At 39.8% G+C, this 19,225-nt stretch overlaps 1 protein-coding gene across 1 annotated transcript; it reads left to right on the forward strand.

Annotated features, from left to right (window-relative positions):
- Positions 1-923: 923 nt before the first annotated feature.
- LOC133236443 (DLA class II histocompatibility antigen, DR-1 beta chain-like) lies at positions 924-11,987 on the forward strand. The gene is made up of 6 exons (XM_061398468.1): positions 924-1,111; positions 7,299-7,568; positions 9,713-9,994; positions 10,743-10,853; positions 11,327-11,350; positions 11,636-11,987. Exons 1-6 carry the CDS (start codon positions 1,012-1,014, stop codon positions 11,647-11,649), a joined length of 801 nt encoding a protein of 266 aa, XP_061254452.1. The 5' UTR covers positions 924-1,011; the 3' UTR covers positions 11,650-11,987.
- The last annotated feature ends 7,238 nt before the right edge of the window (positions 11,988-19,225 follow it).

Below are 19,225 nucleotides of genomic sequence, written 5' to 3' on the forward strand. Positions count from 1 at the left end.
TTTATAAGGATGGAGTACTAGCGAAATAACTGCTGAAATATTTTATTGTGTATTGTGAGTAAAACAGACAACATTCCAGACATACACCTGAAATCACTTGGGAATTTGCTAGTGGAAAATCTAAGTGGAATTTTGAAAAATAATTAGACCAGTATTTGTACTTTTGGTAAAGAGGTGGATAGTTTGACACAGCACAGTTAGATGAATATTCTGGCAATGCCACTAAACTCAGTGACAGCATCAGGAACAAACGTGAAAGATCTTTTCATTCAGGTTAATTATTGACTAACTTTAAATTTCCTTTTGTTTATCAGAGACACCCCTACCTGTTAGGAAGTACAGACTATATAGTCTCCAATCAACAATGATAATTCTGTAACATCATCTGTTACCAGAGATACTGTTTCTTGAGGTGTTCACAGAATCATAGCACATGCACTACTGAAATTCCTGCAAGACTGAAGTGACTTCTTTTCAATTATGAGAGTTTAAGTAATTTTCCAAAATCTGCACCACTAAGTTATGGTGCAAGTAGGACAAGATTTAAGATCTTTGCTTGCAATCATTTTCTCTCCACTCCCTTATCTCCTAACACACTCTGATACATTTGTCAAAACAGCTCTGTTTGCAAGTGAGAGGAATGAATGCTCCTAAAGAAACAAGTGTGTGACCATCACTGACCAGCACAAAGCTAGATCACAATAGGGGCCCAGTTAAAATATTTCAGATGCAACAGGGTCAAATCTTTAAAGTACTAAATTAAAACAATCCTTTTAGTAGAGAAAATTCTACGTTTCAGAAAAGGACCTTCATATTGAATCTCTGACCAGCAACTGATGATGCTATTTGCCTCTGATGTTGATTGGTTGCCTAGACTGGGCTCACCCAATCCAGGAGCAAATGAGTTCCTTGGTCGGTATTATTTGGGATGTGGGTGGAGGAGGGTCACAGTACCCATTTGAGAGGGACTTGCCTGCTCCTCTCGCTCTCTATCCTCTGCTGTTCTCCGGCATGGTGTGCCTGTATTTCTCTGGAGGCTCCTGGATGGCAGCTCTGATAGTGATGCTGATGGTGCTGTGCCCTCCCCTGGCCTGGGCCAGGGAGATCCAACGTAAGTATATACCTTGGATGGTGACCTATCAGGGGGTTGGGGGCTGGGGAGGAACAGTTTGTCACTATATCCAGGCCAGGTCCCTTAAAAATAGTGATATATTCTTACTGACCACCTATCTTTATCATATGGATCCTTAGTTCTTTCCATAGTAAAGGAGCCTGGGTGCTTCCCCACTTAATGAGAGTTGTATAAGTTGTCGCCATATATATGAACCATTTCTTTTCAACTCTCCTCCAGTAAAACCTATCCAGCCTTGCATTCAATTCTCTTAGGGTCTTAAGATTTATAAATAAGAATGTCAAAATAATTCCTCATACAGTAGTTTCCTTTATTTATAGTGTGTGTGTGTTACTAACTCAGTCATGTCCGACTCTTTGTGATCACATGGACTATAGCCCACCAGGCTCTTCTGTCCGTGGGATTCTCCAGGTAAGAATACTGGAGTGGGTAGCCATTTTCATCTCCAGGGGATCACATTACAGGCAGACTCTTTATGGTTTTAGCCACCAGTTATGCCAAAAAAGGGCTTCCCTATGGTGCTAGGGGTAAAGAACCTGCCTGCCAAAGCAAGAAACATAAGAGATGGGGTTTGATCCCTGGATTGGGAAGATCCCCTGGAGAAGGAATGGCAACCCACTCCAGTATTCTTGCCTGGAGAATCCCATGGATGGAAGAGCTTGATGGGCTACAGTCCATGGGGTTGCAAAGGGACAGACACGACTGAAGCAATTTAGCATGCATGCCAAAAAAAGGGAAAGTTTCACCAAAAATTTTCTGTGGATTCAAAAGGAATTAGAAAGATCTCTCCTAGAAGATCCTGTGTTGTGTCCTCAATAGGACCTATGCTGTCTCTCCTTAGCATGTAAGAATATATCAAAAGGTCTCTTCCCATTAAGCCATTCCCTTTCTCCTGAGCTCCAGCGTTTATAAGGATTATGTACCTGTGAAATCCTCTAACAAAAGTTGGGGTTGGTTTTCTCTCTATTCTGTGGAAAGCACCCTAAAGCTTAAGCAGAGATTCTTAGTACTTGGAATGACTGTATAGATAAGGAGCACCTTATGGAATGTTCTATGACACTTAAAGAATTCACATATATTCTGAAAACCTGACATAGGTTAGTATTCATCACGAATCTATTTTGAATCTTTCTGCACAATCAATTTCTCCTATGTCTCCCCATTCTCTGCCCTGAACCCATGAGAAGGGATTTAACTAGTGGAGACAAATTGTATAAAATCCTGTTTTTGTAAGTCAGTAGCAATCAATTATCAGCAATTTCATGTTGTTCAAACCATAAACCCTAAGCAGGGTACAGAGTATGAAGGTTGTTTCCATCCCATAGTGTTGAAAGTCAAAAAGCGAGTCAAGGGGGTTCATTGGCCTATTGAGGTCTTGGCCTCAAATTTCATAGCTTCATTTATCATGTAGTCTCTGTTCCTTAATTATTCATGTTCATAAATCTTTCCAGTTATTCCCTACTCCTTTTCCAGTTATGTCATCACCATTATTGAAAATCCCCAAGTTTACACAGACCATCAGCACTATATAGTCCATTAGATGAGATGAAATTTAGTGAAAATTTCTCTCTTTCTTAAAAATCACCTTTTACTTAACTTTGAAAGTTTCTTACAACTAGTGGGAGGAGAAAGGGGAAATTTGTCTGAATTTGTCATAGAAGGTAGAAGGAATTTAATGTGTCATCAGAATAAAAGTGTTGGAGCTGGAGCCCCTTCTGGATGCTTTCCAAGATCCCCACAAAAATCAGCTTCCAAAACTCAGGGTTTATTTGTTTAGACCAAAAATTTTTTTTTTTTTTTTTCTGAACAGCTGTTATATATTGGGCTCTGTTCTAGGCCCAGAAAATTCTATTTGAATAAGGAAGAAAAGACCCCTGCTATCATGGAGACAGGAGAGAAAGACAACAACCCAATAAACTTTAACAAAGAAAAAACATTTCAGAGACAAATAAGTGCTCTGAAAAAAAGTATGTCAGGGTCATGGAACAAAGAGAATTGCCACCTGATTTCAGTTCAGGTGGCTAGTAAAAATGACATTTAGTTGAAATATGGAAATTTTGATGATGGAAAGCCAGTCATGTGAAGGATGTAAGGGAACAGGGAAAGAATGAAGTGAAGAAGATATTTGATTTTCTAAAGGGACAAAAAAGAAGGCAAGAAAGTGGCTGAAGCATAGAAAGCAAGTTGGCATGTGGAATAAGATGAGGTTGAAGATGAAGTCAGGGGACAAATCATATTAGGACCTGATGGCTGTGGTAAAACATTTAAATTTTCTTTAATAAGATATGTGAATGCTACTGAGGGATTGCTTCCCAGGTGGCGCTAGTGTTAAAGAATCTGCCTGCAAATGCAGGCGATGTAAGGATGTAAGAAACGCGGGTTTGATCCTTACGTCAGGAAGGTCCCCTGGAGGAGGAAATGATAACGACTCCAGTATTCTTGCCTGGGGAATTCCATGAACAGAGGAGCCTGGCAGGCTACAGTCCACGGGGTTGCAAAGAGTCAGACATGACTTGAGAACAGCACAGCACCTAGGAAAGCACTTGGTGGTGCTGTTTATTGAAATAGGAAAAGTTTTGGAAGGAAATAATTTGAAGTGGGTGGATAGAAGAATAAGTTTTGTTTATTTTAAGTTTGAAATAATGTATTAACACGTATGTGGATCCTTCAAGAAGTCAATCGAAAACATCAAATTGAAATTCAAGAGGAGGCCAGAGCCAAAGGTATGAGTGTCAGGGTCACTGACATATGCACTATGTTAAAATATAAGAAAGTGGGGGAAGGAGAGAGTGTGTGTAGATCAGAAAAAGAGAGCAAGGGCCATGTCCAGAGGGCCAAGGGCTTGTGAGTCTGTAAAAGAGCCTGGGAAGGGGTACTGTTGATGTTGGGGAAAACCAAGAGAATGTGATGCATGCAAGTGAAGAAAATAGATTTTTCAAGAAGGGAAGGAGTGGCAGTTGTGATGAGTTTGACTAAGGAGGGTCAAGTGAGAACATGACAAAGAAATCAACACTGGGTTTGGCGGACTTGTTTACAGTCAACAGAACGTACAAGACAGGAACTAGATTCGACCCTTTGAAGAAAGAATGAGAGCTGAAGAAGTGAGGAATGGATTACAGATGCCACATTTGAGTAGCTTAAATCAGGGGGAGACTGTGCCCTAGAATCGGAGAGTAAGCTGGACCTAAAGTATAAGAATAAAAGAACCTGAAGAAACGCTGAGAGGACTTGAGAACCAGAGAGGTTCAGTCACCAGCAAAAAACACTAGAATGCCCTTGTATGTATGCAGGGGTGACTGGTTATGGAAAAAGCTATTGATTTTTACAACCTTATATTTATTAGTGACCTAGAGTACAACAGTTTTTCCCCTCGCTGATGAGGATGGAGTAATAAACAAAACAACCCAATCTCTATCAGCATGGAACATCAAAACACTTCATAGTTGTTATGTACCAGGTCCATAAGTTTCTAACTGTCCTATCAAATCTGTAGCAATTAAAATATATCTATGGAATCTAATATTCAAAAAGTTTCAATAATTTACCCAGTCACATAGTTGCTGCTAGAGCCCAGATTATATAGTGTGAAATCGAGTTTATGGAAATTCCTTTTCTTTTATGTCAGCATACTCTGTATTGGATTCATATATACATTATTATTTTATAGAAAGCAATGTTTCTGCTCTTTTGTGCTCAAAATGGTAATTAGTGATAACATTAATTGAAGACAATTGCCAAATGATGATGAAGATATCACTTGCTTCAGAAAGTAATCAAATAGATCTTGTGAGCTTACATTCATAGGGTTTATAAAAATTAAAATGGCAATGTATTTATTGAGTACTTATGAACAACACTAGAAAGACTGCTAGAAGCAATAAATAGGAGGAATATTCATTAATTTTGCATTTATTTTACAAGTTTCATATGGGTTCATAGTGTATGTGCAGGCTGTCATGGGCATGTGAAGAAGAAGAAAAAGAAGTACTCCTTCTGAAATTTTGTTAGCAAGTTGGGCTAAGGTTGCCAAATATAACACAGGATCCAGTTAAATTTAAATTTCAGCTAAACAACAATAATTTCTGAAATACAAATTTAACTGGGAAACCTATATTTTTATTTACCAAATTGGCAACCTTAAATTGGGCACATGAATTGTAGTAACAGTCCTAACCATATAAGCTACCATAAAAAAATTGACTTCACACAGTTTTATTTTTTAACTTTGTCACTGACAAGAAGATATTAGAGAATTTCTGAATATTAAGATAGACTTGATCTGATTCACAGTGCACTTATCATTTATAAGTGAAAGTCTCTTCTCAGAGTCTGGGGAATTGCTCATTTCTTGTTAATTGTCTAAATGAGGTCACTTTCTCCCTTACTTTCTTCCTTTTCAGTGGGACTTGACTACAGAAATAAGAATTCTTTGTATGACCAAGGCTGATAATTTAATGCCTACTGGTATTATTGGGAGTAGGAGACAAAGTTAGAAAAGGAATTATTTGGGGCTTTGAATGGGAATAAAATGTCTGTGACTGTAGTTTACTCCTATACTATAGACAAGTAGTGGGCCAGTGGCAGAGAAATAAGAAGGAAGATGATGTGAAGGATAAATTACATGACTTTATAATTTGTTGGTGAGGGAAACAAAGAAGGCTTCGTACTGAATAAATGTGTTTTACTGGAAAAGTAGCTCTCCACTGGGGCTGGATTCTTAAAAAGTATAGATTTGATGTAGGACCAAGACAGACTATTGGCAAAACTTTCAATGTAATTCTCAGCTGCTCCAAAATTAACAATGGTTTTTGCACCATAGATTTTTTCAGATGGTTTATACTGATGGAGCTCATCTGGTGACGAACCACCACTCCTTACCCCTACTCCTTGACTCCTAAACATCTGGAAATATCTGGAGCCATTTTTGGTTGTTACACTGAGGGTTTCTTCTGACATCCACTGTGTAGGGGTGAGGGATGCTGGTAAACAGCCTACCATGTGCCGAACAGACCCCACCCCAACCCTCAGAGTCATATTTGACCCCTTAACTCATCAAGTCAGATTTGCCAATTGAGATTTGTTACCAGTTTTTAAAAAATCTGTTTTTCTGAGCTTTCTTAATTTGAAAATGCAGAAAAGAGGTTGTAGCACTGTATTAGGGTTATGGTTTTAATTTCCTTAATGCTCCTCAGTAGTTCTCCTTACATATAGTATAAAGTCAAAATCCTAACATCACCTACAGGACTTTTAAGTTACTGGCTCAAGTACTTGATTTCTCCAGTATAGTCTTTTACCTCCTCCCTCTCACTCTCTACACTTCAATGAAATATTTTTTCTAGTTCTTTAAAGAAGTCCGTCACTTCTTCCAAGCTTTTGTACATGGTATTAATGTACAAAATACAGACACCTGAAACGCGTCTCCCTTTTATCCTAAACATACACACACACACCCAGTTTCCTCCCTCAGTGCATGCCAACTTAGCCTTTCATGTTACATTAAATGTCACTCTTAGAGACCACTTTTTGGCACCTAATGTAATTCAGGTCATCCTATAATCGTTACAGAAGTCTAACACTTCTGATATTTCTCACTCTTGTATAAATTCTTTTATGGTTTACTTTTGTCTATCATTTTCACTAAAATTTAAGCTCCATGATTGGAGGGGACATGTCTGTTTTTGTTTCTTTGGGTTCTCAGAGAGTAGCACAGGCCTGTGGTAAGGTCAGCCCCAACCTAACATTTGCAAAATGAGGTGAACATGTTCAAGGAACTGTTAAAAGAGCTGTAGGATGACGGGAGAGCGCTGGTTTTCTGGTGGAGGATTCTAGGAAGAGGTGGTGGTGCGGCAAATCCTCAGGCTTAGAGGACTCAGGCCTAGAGGGCTCCAGCCAAGCATGGAAGCTGGACTAGGTCGGGAAAGGCTTGGATAAGAGCGATTTCCCCAAGCCTTCCGCAGCCTCTGTCTGTTGAGCGAAGATGAAAGAACCCAAGGCGTGCTGGTAGTTGTGGTGCCGGTGGAGCCACCGAGGCGGGTTAGGGCTAGTCCTAGCGGCCCCAACTGAGCCTGGGCGTCCCGCATTGGTGGGTGTCGCCCCTGCCCTCCATTCCTCATTAGCCTCTCCCCAGGAATCCGCTCCTGTGACCAGATCTATCCTCTCTCTGCAGCACATTTCCTGGAGTATTCTACGAGCGAGTGTCATTTCTTCAACGGGACCGAGCGGGTGCGGTTCCTGGACAGATACTACACTAATGGAGAAGAGACCGTGCGCTTCGACAGCGACTGGGGCGAGTACCGGGCGGTGACCGAGCTGGGGCGGCAGGACGCCGAGCAGTGGAACAGCCAGAAGGACACCCTGGAGCGGGCGCGGGCCGCGGTGGACACGTACTGCAGACACAACTACGGGGGCGTGGAGAGTTTCACTGTGCAGCGGCGAGGTGAGCGCGGGCGTGGACGGCCAGTGTGGAGCAGTGTGTGTGTGTGTGTGTGTGTGTGTGAGAGAGAGAGACAGAGACAGACAGACAGAAACAGAGATACTTCACTCACTCTGGGTCGAGTGTGTACGACTGTGAGTGGGTACAAGTTAGGAGGGTTCCTGTGAGAGCCTGTTGTCAGCAGACACTGTGATTTTTGTCAATGCGTGACTGTGAGACGGGAGAGACAGAGAGAGACAGGGCCGGAGACAGAGGTAGACTGAGTCCAGGGTAAGTATTAAGATGTAGGATGTGAGCAAGTAGAAGTTGGGGTTCCTGTGAGAGTCTGTTGTTGGAGAGACAGTGTGTGAATTTGTCAGTGACAGTTGAGGGGAGTGTGTGTATGTGTGAAGTGGGATGAAGAGAAGAGTGTGTGTGATGGGAACAGTGCCCTGGGGTCTGAGTGGGCCTGGAGGGAGGGAAGGTGTTGGGGAGGGATACAGGAGGGAGGTTAAGAATTTGTCCATTTCTTCCAGGTTGTCCATTTTATTGGTGTATAGTTGCTTGTAGTAGTCTCTTATGATCCTTTGCATTTTGTGGTGTCTGTGGTAACTTCTTTCTTGTTTTCTAATTTTATTGATTTAACTCCCCCCCCACCCCGCTTTTTTTTCTTGATTGAATCTGGCCACAAGTTTATTAATTTTACTTATCTTCTCAAGAATCAGCTTTCAATTTCATTGATCTTTGCTATTGTTTTCTTCATCTCTATCTCATTTATTTCTGTTCTGATCTTTATGATTTCTTTCCTTCCACTAACTTTGCATTTTGTTTGTTCTTTTTTCTCTGAAGTTGTAAGGTTAGGTTGTTTATTTGGGATCTTTCTTGTTTCTGAGTTAAGATTGTACTGCTATAAACTTCCCTCTTAGAACCGCTCTTGCTGTGTCCCACAGGCTGTGGATTGTTGCATTTGCCTTGTCATTTGTTTCTAGGTATTTTTTGATTTCTTCTTTAATTTCTTCATTAATCCATTGATTATTCAGTAACATACTGTTTAGCCTCCATGTGTTTGTATTTTTGCAGTTTTTTTTTTCCTGTAATTGATTTCTAATCTCACAGTGTTGTGGTTGGAAAAGATGCTTTAGCTTAATCTTAAATTTGTCATCTTATGATATGTAAAAATGTCTTTTCCTCAGATTTTTTTTTTTTTTCTCCAAGAAAATGTCTTTATTGAACCTGTTAGCTTTAGGGATTGTATAAGGCACTAAGCATACATATTAATGAGTCTCTCATCCTCTTTTGAACTCAAATATGAGCTTAAAAAGAAAGAAAAATGTAAAATAATAATAGTTCCAATAGTAAACATGCTTGTTTTGCAAAGGAGATGGGTTGATCAGTGGTATGTAAGAATTTATATAAATTAAAGAAAAATTAATGGCTTTCCCTCTCCTTCAGGACTCACCCTTTTCTTGAGATTTAAATCACAAAGTACAATCACATGCATCTTTCATAGGGTAGAACCATTTCTGAGATATTCTAAGATATGAGTGCCTTGAGAGAGCTTTCCCAGGATTTCATCCTTTCTCTCCACACCTATCCCACTGCTTTCCCCCAATTTATCCACATGGCTTTGAATTAAACAAGGAAAATAATAGCTAACACATATTGTAGGGTAAATTCCAGTTACTGTGTTATATACTTTAGGTATATTAATCCTCACATAATGAATGCTAAGAGATAAGTTAGTACTATTATCCTTCTTTATAGATGAGAAAGTTAAGGCACAGAGGAATGTAAAAATTCTCCCAGGGTCAATCAGTAAAAATTAGAACCTGGATTTGAACCCAGGCAGTCTGGCTTCAGAAATTATGCTTTTAATTAATATGCAATATGCCTTGCAAAGATGTGTAAACACTTAAATTCAACAATGAATAACTATTTCAATGCATGAGAAAACACACATTTTCTCAACATCTTTCAAACTAATTGTCCAGTGTGTAAATGTTAAAGATAAAGCTCATGGCACTAATTCTCTTGTGCCACTGGGCCAGCTATGAGGGAGGCCTACCCAAAGCTGCAGTCTGGAACTTGAGAGTGGGGGCTGAAAGGCAGCTAACCAAGGAGACTTACTCTGTTGTCCTCACTGATTCCCTCCACCTTTTCTCTCCTAGTGGAGCCTACAGTGACTGTGTATCCTGCAAAGACTCAGCCCCTGCAGCACCACAACCTCCTGGTCTGCTCTGTGAATGGTTTCTACCCAGGCCACATTGAAGTCAGGTGGTTCCGGAACGGCCATGAAGAGGAGGCTGGGGTGATCTCCACAGGCCTGATCCAGAATGGAGACTGGACCTTCCAGACCATGGTGATGCTTGAAACAGTTCCTCAGAGTGGAGAGGTCTACACCTGCCAAGTGGATCACCCCAGCCGGACGAGCCCTATCACAGTAGAATGGAGTGAGCTTTCTGATCTCATAAATCCCTCACCCACTGTGGAGGGGGCTTGCTTTCCTCTGAGTGTCCCCTGAGTGTCTCCTCTCCCTACACCATGTGATCATTTGCTCCTTGTTCTTCTGTTCTTCAGCTGAGGTTATTGGGGGAGCCCTGAGATAGCCTATGATAGAAATCCTTTGATAGTTTACAGATATCCTGGGATAGTTTCTCCAAATACCTACACCCCCTGGGAGGCACTTCTGCCGGACAAGTAGAAAAGAGGTGTTCCTGTTCTGAGCTTCCTGTGATTTCACAAGTCATGGACACTACATGGCCCTGGGCACCAGTCCCCTACCTCAGATTGGGCTTCTGACACTGTTGCTCTGAGTTCTTCACTGTGATCTGAAAAGAGATGCACCCTCTACAATGTACGGATGTGCTTGACATGAGTGGAGTCCAACCTCAGCTATGCTTTTTATTACATCTGTCACCCTAGACAAGCTACTTAACCTCATTGAGTCCTTTGGCTCCTCATCCATTAGATGTTGAAGTCATGTGACCTAATAGCATGGCTGTGATATTTAAATAAGTTCACTGTCTGAACCTTGTAGCTACTCAATGTGATTTTTTAATCTCTTTTCCAGAAATGTCCAATTATTCTGATTCTTCCAGGGTAGCCTTCTTTCCTCATTCCCATAGTTCACAATTTCAGCATCACAATTAGAGAAGAGAATTTGGGATAAAAATGACTAAAACTGGCTTCTTTTCTCAGGGGCACGGTCTGACTCTGCTCAGAGCAAGATGATGAGTGGAGTCGGGGGCTTCGTTCTGGGTCTGCTCTTCCTTGCGGTGGGGCTCTTCATCTACTTCAGGAATCAGAAAGGTAAGGAGCTTGTTCTTTGGACAGCTGAGCCTCCCCACTGACTTTTGGAGGAAGACATATGGTTTTGCTCAAGTTAGTTCTCTGTATATCAATGGCCTCGTCTAAAGCTTATTTCCCTAACTGACTTTAATATCCTGGAGATCCAGAAATCTGTAGTCCATGGTTACTTATGGGTGAAACATAAGAGACTGTGGCTTGTAGAGATAAGGAAAGGTTAACAGGCATGGGGATTTGGGGTGGAGATCCTGGGACAAATGCAGGAAGAGACAATAAGACTGACTTAATTGCATTGGATTGGTATGAGAGAAATTTCATGGGTCACAGGTTCTCAGTGTTTGCCCTCGTATAAACCCTGGCATCAGATGATGTGTTAGGAGAATCTCTGGTGGGGCCCTGGGGCTTGGGACATTGTGTTTTGGGGATGGATCAACCTCTATATCTTTTAAGTATATATCTTCTTTTGTCTCTCTTAGGACGCCCTACACTTCAGCCAACAGGTACGCTCTTTATCTTTTAGAATTGTGTTTAGTCTCCCTGGAACAGATGGTAAAGGAAACAAGACAGAGGCAGAAATAATGAAAGACTTTGGATCTGACTTCTCATCACGCAGTTTACACTAAAGCTTCTTCTCTTAACTAAATAAAAGGCTTGTGCTCTAAAGTAGCTTTGGCTCAGGAAACTTAAGAATATTTTCCCCTTCTAACTGTAATGCTTTAATAGTAACATTAACATTCCCCTGTAGAGTTATGTCTGGAAACAACCCTCTCCTCTGTTTCTTGCAGGGCTCCTGAGCTGAAGTGAAGATGGTCACACTCAAGGAAGAACCTTCTGTCCCAGCTTCTTCACAGCATGGAAAGGTTTCCTGCTTAGTGCTAACTCTTCCACAATGAAGTACTTTCTCAGGATCTCATTTGCTCCTGGCTCAGTGACCCCTTAAAAACTGTCCTCGATGGTTTTCTCAGTCACCCCCACCCTGCTGCCCTCAGCCTTTGACCTGGAAGTTCTCAATATTGATTCCAGTACCTTATGTTCTTTCTTCCTTGGTTCCCTTTGTTTTCAACTTCTGTTTCATGAGCTCATCTGTTCATTTTACTTTATAATGTGTTCTCTCAAATAAATACGGAGTGAAAATCATCTGCTTCATACATCTTCAAAGAAAGAAGTCAAAGAAAAGATAAAGGGAAGATTACATCACACAACAATAACGTTTTTATTTATATTCCTGAATTTTGGTCACCTGTAGATCTAGAAAGTTTCCTTTCTTACTTTTTCTCTTGAGTTTTCTGCATTCTGTTATTAGACATGTTTTCCCAAGCTAGCCCTTAATGAACCCATTTTCCTGAGAAAGCCCTTAATGAACCCATTTCATGATGGTCCTCTACATATCTGCATTTTCAAAGACAAGTTTCTATACACTATTGGATACAGAATTGGGACAACAAATGTAAGAAATGCAGGTAACTTGTAAGGATGTGATGCCCTCAACATTTTTGTAATCATGCTCTATTTGTCTCTTTTTCACCAATTTTGTAAAAGAAAGTATATAAACTAGGGTACTTCTTGAACTATTTTTTTTTTGTTATACTGATAGTGGGCTATAATACTTCAATCTTTTTCTGTCTCTCCAATAAACATCATTGATGTGCTGGTTCTTTGGCTGGGATGCATTCTTCACCATAAATAGTTCTCAGAAGTCTATCAGGACAAAGCCACAAGTCGATAACATGCATTTCTGAAGCCCTCCAGTTTCTGTTACAAACTTACTGTCTGTCACAGGGAAATCCCATATGGGTCTTAGCAGAAATCAGAGACCTTGCTGGGAAACAAAAGGGGTTATATGAATAAAGTGATGTACATCCAACAGTGGAATACTCTGCATTTTTAGAAAAAAAATGAGACTGTCTTGCTATGGAGTAATCTCCAAAATTCAGTATGTACAGAAGTGTGTGTACCATACACAGCATTTTGTTTAATAAGGTAGAAGAGGATAATAGGAACGTGTAACTAAACCCATTCATTCAATCTATCTACATATCATCTACTTAAATTCATAAATAGAGACAAAGGAAGGATTTTTTTAATGTTGCCTTTAAAGCAGAATGAGGGGATAAGTTGAAGGGGACAAAGATGAAAGCTGGACTTTTCCAAATAAATCTTATTTAATATTTTAACTTGAGGCATTTTTGAATATTTTGTGTAATAAAAATTTAAATATGTAAAAGGTGATATCAAAAACTAAAAACAAGCTGTAATGATTGAAACAGACTTATCAAAAATATATGATGAAAAACAAGCTAGAAAAGTAATTTTTTACTTTTCTTTTTTAGCATTTTTTTAACTCTTGCATAGAACATTGTGGAACTATAATTGTAAATCAGCATTTATCTATAAATTCCATAGACTTCAGTTGTATAAAGGAGTTGGATAGGTTCTGAGAAAGGTGACTACATTGGAGAGGCAGATGGTGGGTTTTGCTAAGAGTCAGCTTTAAATGTAAGTCAAATCTAAAGAGTAGACAGTAGATTCAGAAGCTCATTTCAGAGTAATGGTAATTTGAACACAATTTCTCCACAGTCAGAAGCAACTATTATTTTGTTTTCAACCGTAGTCAAAATTTATTTTATGCATATGTTGATTATGTGTGAAACAGATTATCGTCTTATAGGAATTTGATAAGCTGATAGTCATATCTGCATTATGTATACATTTGGTGTAAATTTTGTTTGATGCTAGGGTTGTAGCTTTACTCTCGCTTTGTTCTTCAAGATAAAGAAATGACTTGTCTCATTTTGTTTGAGATCAGTATTCTGAAAAATAATGCAGAAAAGTGAGTGGTGTGAATATCTGAATTAAGATGTTTTCTGTTAGAAAACCCATTTTAACTGGCTTTACTTTTAATTATTATCTCACATAACACATAGACCTGAGGTAGTAAATCTGCAGAGTTGGTTATCAGGCTGGTGGCATCACCAATTATCTGAAATGCAGGAAAAGGCAACTGTTTCTTCTCCTGTGCTTTCATAGAAGGAAGGTGTAAGTACATTTAGAGTAGCTAAAAGACTGCAAAATGCTGAAATATGGTTGTCTTCACTGAGGAGAACAATTGGACTATTGCAGGGTTTATAAAGCTATTGAAGCAGAGATTAAAATAATGGCTATTAGAAGATAATACCAAGAGGCATAAATATGCATTTTAGCCAGGGCCCCTATGAACCAAATCATTTTGTACCAAATAAATCAAAGAATGTACCTAAAGAGACATTAATCTCATCAAGTATCTTGTTAGTTCTTTACTTGTATTTGTATTTCTTTAATAGCAGAGGTATTAAACCAGGTATAACAGGAGATATTTGTATAACAGGAGATATTTGTGATGGCACAGACTCCTCTTCGTTCAGCCAACAAATAATCTAAAACAATTCTATTATCTAAACCCCTATAAGCTCAGAATAATTCTTATGCCTATAGGCATATTTTGGGGTAACATACTTTGCTCCCCTTCAAGGCCAGGCTGCTTTGCTTTCTGCTTTGTGATTTTATTTTACTTATCTCAGATTTTTATCATCAAGCTGTAAAAATTTTGAGAAAAATAATGGAATTATATTTTTTTGCAACTTTATTATTACTAAGCAATGTACCAAATTACTTTGCTTGAATTTTTCTGTTAATTCTCATTACAATTCATCAGTGTTTTCATAAGAGGAATCAGGCTAATTTAAGTAGACACCAGTGAATATATAGTTAGCAAATGACAGAGTCAAGATGAAGCCCAAGTTTAATTCATTTCAACAGCATAATTTGCCAGTCTACCACACTATCAGGGATAATTTTGTTGAGTTGCTTAGTTGCGACCCACTCTTTGTGACCCCATGGACTGCGGCACACTATCTCCCGGCGTTTGCTCAGACGCATGTCCATTGAGTCGATGATGCCATCCAACCATCTCATCCTCTGTCGCTCCATAATCCTCCTTCCCTCAGTCTTTCTCAGCATCAGAGCCTTTTCCAATGAGTTGATTCTTCACATCAGATGGCGAAAGTTTTGGAGCGTCAGCTTCAGCATCAGTCCTTCCAAAGAATATCCAGGACTGATTTCCTTTAGGATTGACTGGTTTGATCTCCTTGCTGTCCAAGGGGCTCTCAAGAGTCTTCTCCAGCACTACAATTTGAAAGCATCAATTCTTTGGCACTCAGTTTTCTTTATGGTCCAACTTTCACATCCATACATGACTACTGGAAAAACTATAGCTTTGACTAGACGAACCTTTATCAGCAAAATGATGCCTCTGCTTTTTAATATGCTGTCTAGGTTTGTCATAGCTTTTCTTCCAAGGAGCAAGCATCTTTTAATTTTGTGGCTGCAGTCACTGTCTGCAGTGATTTTGGAGCCCAAGAAAATGAAGTCTGTCCCTGTTTTCATTTCCCCCACATCTATTTGCCTTAAAGTGATGGGACCAGATGCCATGATCTTAGTTTTTTGAGCGTTAAGTTTTAAGCCAACTTTTTTCACTCTCTTGTTTCACCCTGATCAAGAGGCTCTTTAGTTCCTCTTTGCCCTCTGCCATTAGGGTGGTATCATCTGTATCTATGAGGTATATCTGAGGTTGCTGATATTTCTACTGGCAACCTTGATTCCAGGTTTTGATTCATCCAGCCAGTACATCATATGATGTACTCTGCATCTAAATTAAATAAGCTGGGTGATTAATCCCTTTGATTTGGGGTAGGTTCTGTTGATCATTTTGGAAAAAGATTAATCAAGTCATAATTTCAAAGATAAATGAGAAATAGCTCATTGTGACTCAAACATTCTTTGCCCCCACTTTAAGCTGTATCTCCCCCATCTTTTACTCAGGTTTTTCACTCAGGAACACATCTTCAAAAACAAGATGGCTCCAAGAATAAGGCAGGCTAGTCTCTTGGTAATGAAACAGGTATCCCAGTAGATATGAATGAAATGGGTAATGTCAATCCTTAGTGTCCTATCTCAATCCTCTTTAAGTATGGAGTGGGTGATGTTGATGTTGTATGTAAATAAATACTCCTCTATTCTGCTCCCCACTCCATTGCCATTTCCTCCCCACCATCTGTCTTACCCCTTATCCGAGGCAAAACCCTAGGCTTTCAGATTCATTCTACTGAAGGTGCAAATATTTCATTGACTTGGAGAATCAAGAACCAAAACCAAATTCTGAACCTAGAGCTAAGTAGAGATCTCCAAACAAACAAACACTGCTCTAGGTTTTTCCAGATGAGAACTGGACCACAGCAACTGGATTGTTTGCAGATCCTCTGAATGAGACTGAGCCTTGATAAACTGGGACTTTATTTGGAAAGTTAGCTTACTGAGAAGATGGCAGGCTAGTGCCTGAAAATAACCATCTTGTCAGGGCCTGAATGTTGGGTTCTTTTCAGAGATGGGTGGAAATGAGGAAACAAAAAGACCATTTAATTCTTGCAAATACTCCTAGAATGGCAAGCTTCCAGCAGGAAATATGTTAGCTTCACTTCTTTATAGCCCTTCACAGTGGGCTGCTGCTGCTGCTGCTAAGTCGCTTCAGTCATGTCCGACTCTGTGCGACCCCATAGACAGTGGGCAGGGTCAAGCTATCCCCCTGTTAGCCAAACAAAACACCTTAGACCAAGGGTCAAGTGGAAGGGGCTGGGCAGGGCTCCCTGAGGCAGGTTGGTATGTATGCCTATAATAAGAAAAACAAAATAAGAATTAAAGTCACAGATGCAGATCCAGTATGGATTCAAATGATACCTTACATTTACAGAGTTACCATGGAGTTTAAATTGAATATATTGTGCTCTCACCTTTAGATTCCTTCCTCTTCTCCCCTCATCTTTTGATTTTGGAAAAGTCTCTCAACAGTCTCCCCTACAACAAATACAATCTTTCCAAATGAACTGCTATTTCCTACACACTCCATGATTTCAAATAATAATACAAAGCTATATATTGGCAGAGAAATAGACACAAACAGATATGAAAGAGAAGAGAGAGCCCAGAGATAAACCCATACTTCTACAATTAATTTACAACAAAGGAGCAAAAAATATAAAATGGAGAAAGAATAGTTTCTCCAATAAAAGATGTTGGGAAACAAGATGGCCACATGCAAAATAATGAAACTAAACCATCTTCTCACACCTTATACAAAAACAACTCGAAATCAGTTAGAGACTCCTACATTCATAGAAAGTGAACCCATAAAACTCCTAGAAGCAACATAGACAGTATGCTCTTTGACATGAATCTTAGTAATATCTTTCTGTGTATATCTTCTTGGGAAAGGAAATCAAAAGCAAAAATAAATGAATAGAACTGCATCAAATTAAGAAGCTTCTGCACATCAAAGGCCAACATCAACAAAAAACACAACCTACTAAATGGGGGGAAATGTTTGCAAATCATATATCAGCATAAAATATCCAAAACAGATAAATAACACACAACTCAACAATAACAAAAACTCCAATTTAAAAAGATACATGCACTCCAATGTTCACACCAGCATTATTTACAGTACCCAAGATAAGAAAGCAACTTAAGTGTCCAACAACAGATAAATGGTTAAAGAAGGTGCTTTAGAAGCAGAAGATATTAAGAAGAGGTGGCAAGAATACACAGAACTGTACAAAAAAGATCTTCACGACCCAGATAATCACAATGGTGTGATCACTCACCTAGAGCCAGACATCCTGGAATGTGAAGTCCAGTGGGCCTTAGAAAGCATCACTATGAACAAAGCTAGTGGAGGTGATGGAATTTCAGTTGAGCTATTTCAAATCCTGAAAGATGATGCTGTGAAAGTGCTGCACTCAATATGCCAGCAAATTTGGAACACTCAGCAGTGGCCACAGGACTGGAAAAGGTCAGTTTTCATTCCAATCCCAAAGAAAAGCAATGCCAAAGAATGCTCAGACTACCACACAATTGCAGTCATCTCACGTGCTAGTAAAGTAATGCTCAAAATTCTCCAAGCCAGGCTTCAGCAATACGTGAACTGTGAACTTCCTGATGTTCAAGCTGGTTTTAGAAAAGGCAGAAGAAGCAGAGATCAAATTGCCAACATCCGCTGGATCATGGAAAAAGCAAGAGAGTTCCAGAAAAACATCTATTTCTGCTTTATTGACTATGCCAAAGCCTTTGACTGTGTGGATCACAATAAACTGTGGAAAATTCTGAAAGAGATGGGAATACCAGACCACCTGATCTGCCTTTTGAGAAATCTGTATGCAGGTCAGGAAGCAACAGTTAGAACTGGACATGGAACAACAGACTGGTTCCAAATAGGAAAAGGAGTACGTCAAGGCTGTATATTGTCACCCTGCTTATTTAACTTATCTGCAGAGTACATCATGAGAAACACTGGACTGGAAGAAACACAAGCTGGAATCAAGATTGCCAGGAGAAATATCAATAACCTCAGATATGCAGATGACACCACCCTTATGGCAGAAAGTGAAGAGGAACTAAAAAGCCTCTTGATGAAGGTGGAAGTGGAGAGTGAAAAAGTTGGCTTAAAGCTCAACATTCAGAAAATGAAGATCATGGCATCTGGTCCCATCACTTCATGGGAAATAGATGGGGAAACAGTGGAAACAGTGTCAGACTTTATTTTTCTGGGCTCCAAAATCACTGCAGATAGTGATTGCAGCCATGAAATTAAAAGACACTTACTCCTTGGAAAGAAAGTTATGACCAACGTAGATAGCATATTCAAAAGCAGAGACATTGCTTTGCCAAAAAAGGTCCGTCTATTCAAGGCTATGGTTTTTCCTGTGGTCATGTATGAATGTGAGAGTTGGACTGTGAAGAAGGCTGAGCGCCGAAGAATTGATGCTTTTGAACTGTGGTGTTGGAGAAGACTCTTGAGATTCCCTTGGACTGCAAGGAAATCCAACCAGTCCATTCTGAAGGAGATCAGCCCTGGGATTTCTTTGGAGGGAATGATGCTAAAGCTGAAACTCCAGTACTTTGGCCACTTCATGCAAAGAGCTGACTCATTGGAAAAGACTCTGATGCTGGGAGGGATTGGGGGCAGGAGGAGAAGGGGACGACAGAGGATGAGATGGCCGGATGGCATCACTGGCTCAGTGGACTTGAGTCTCAGTGAACTCCAGGAGTTTGTGTTGGACAGGAAGGCCTGGCGTGCTGCGATTCATGGGGTCGCAAAGAGTCGGTCACGACTGAGCCACTGAACTGAACTGAACTGATACATATATAATATATACACAATGGAACATTAGTCATAAAAAGGAATGAAGTCCTGCCATTTGCAACAATATGGATGGTCCTAGAGGATATTATGTTTAGTGACATAAGTCCGAAAGAGGAAGACAAATACTGCATACTGTTACTTC

The sequence above is a fragment of the Bos javanicus genome, chromosome 23 (genome assembly GCF_032452875.1).
Source record: "Bos javanicus breed banteng chromosome 23, ARS-OSU_banteng_1.0, whole genome shotgun sequence".
NCBI lineage: Eukaryota > Metazoa > Chordata > Mammalia > Artiodactyla > Bovidae > Bos > Bos javanicus.

Coding starts and splice junctions, on each gene's coding strand:
- LOC133236443 (XM_061398468.1), top strand. CDS start 1,012: ATGGTGTGCCTGTATTTCTCTGGAGGCTCCTGGATGGCAGCTCTGATA. Junction 1,112..7,298: donor CTGGGCCAGGGAGATCCAAC/GTAAGTATATAC, acceptor CTCTCTCTGCAG/CACATTTCCTGGAGTATTCT. Junction 7,569..9,712: donor TTTCACTGTGCAGCGGCGAG/GTGAGCGCGGGC, acceptor TTTCTCTCCTAG/TGGAGCCTACAGTGACTGTG.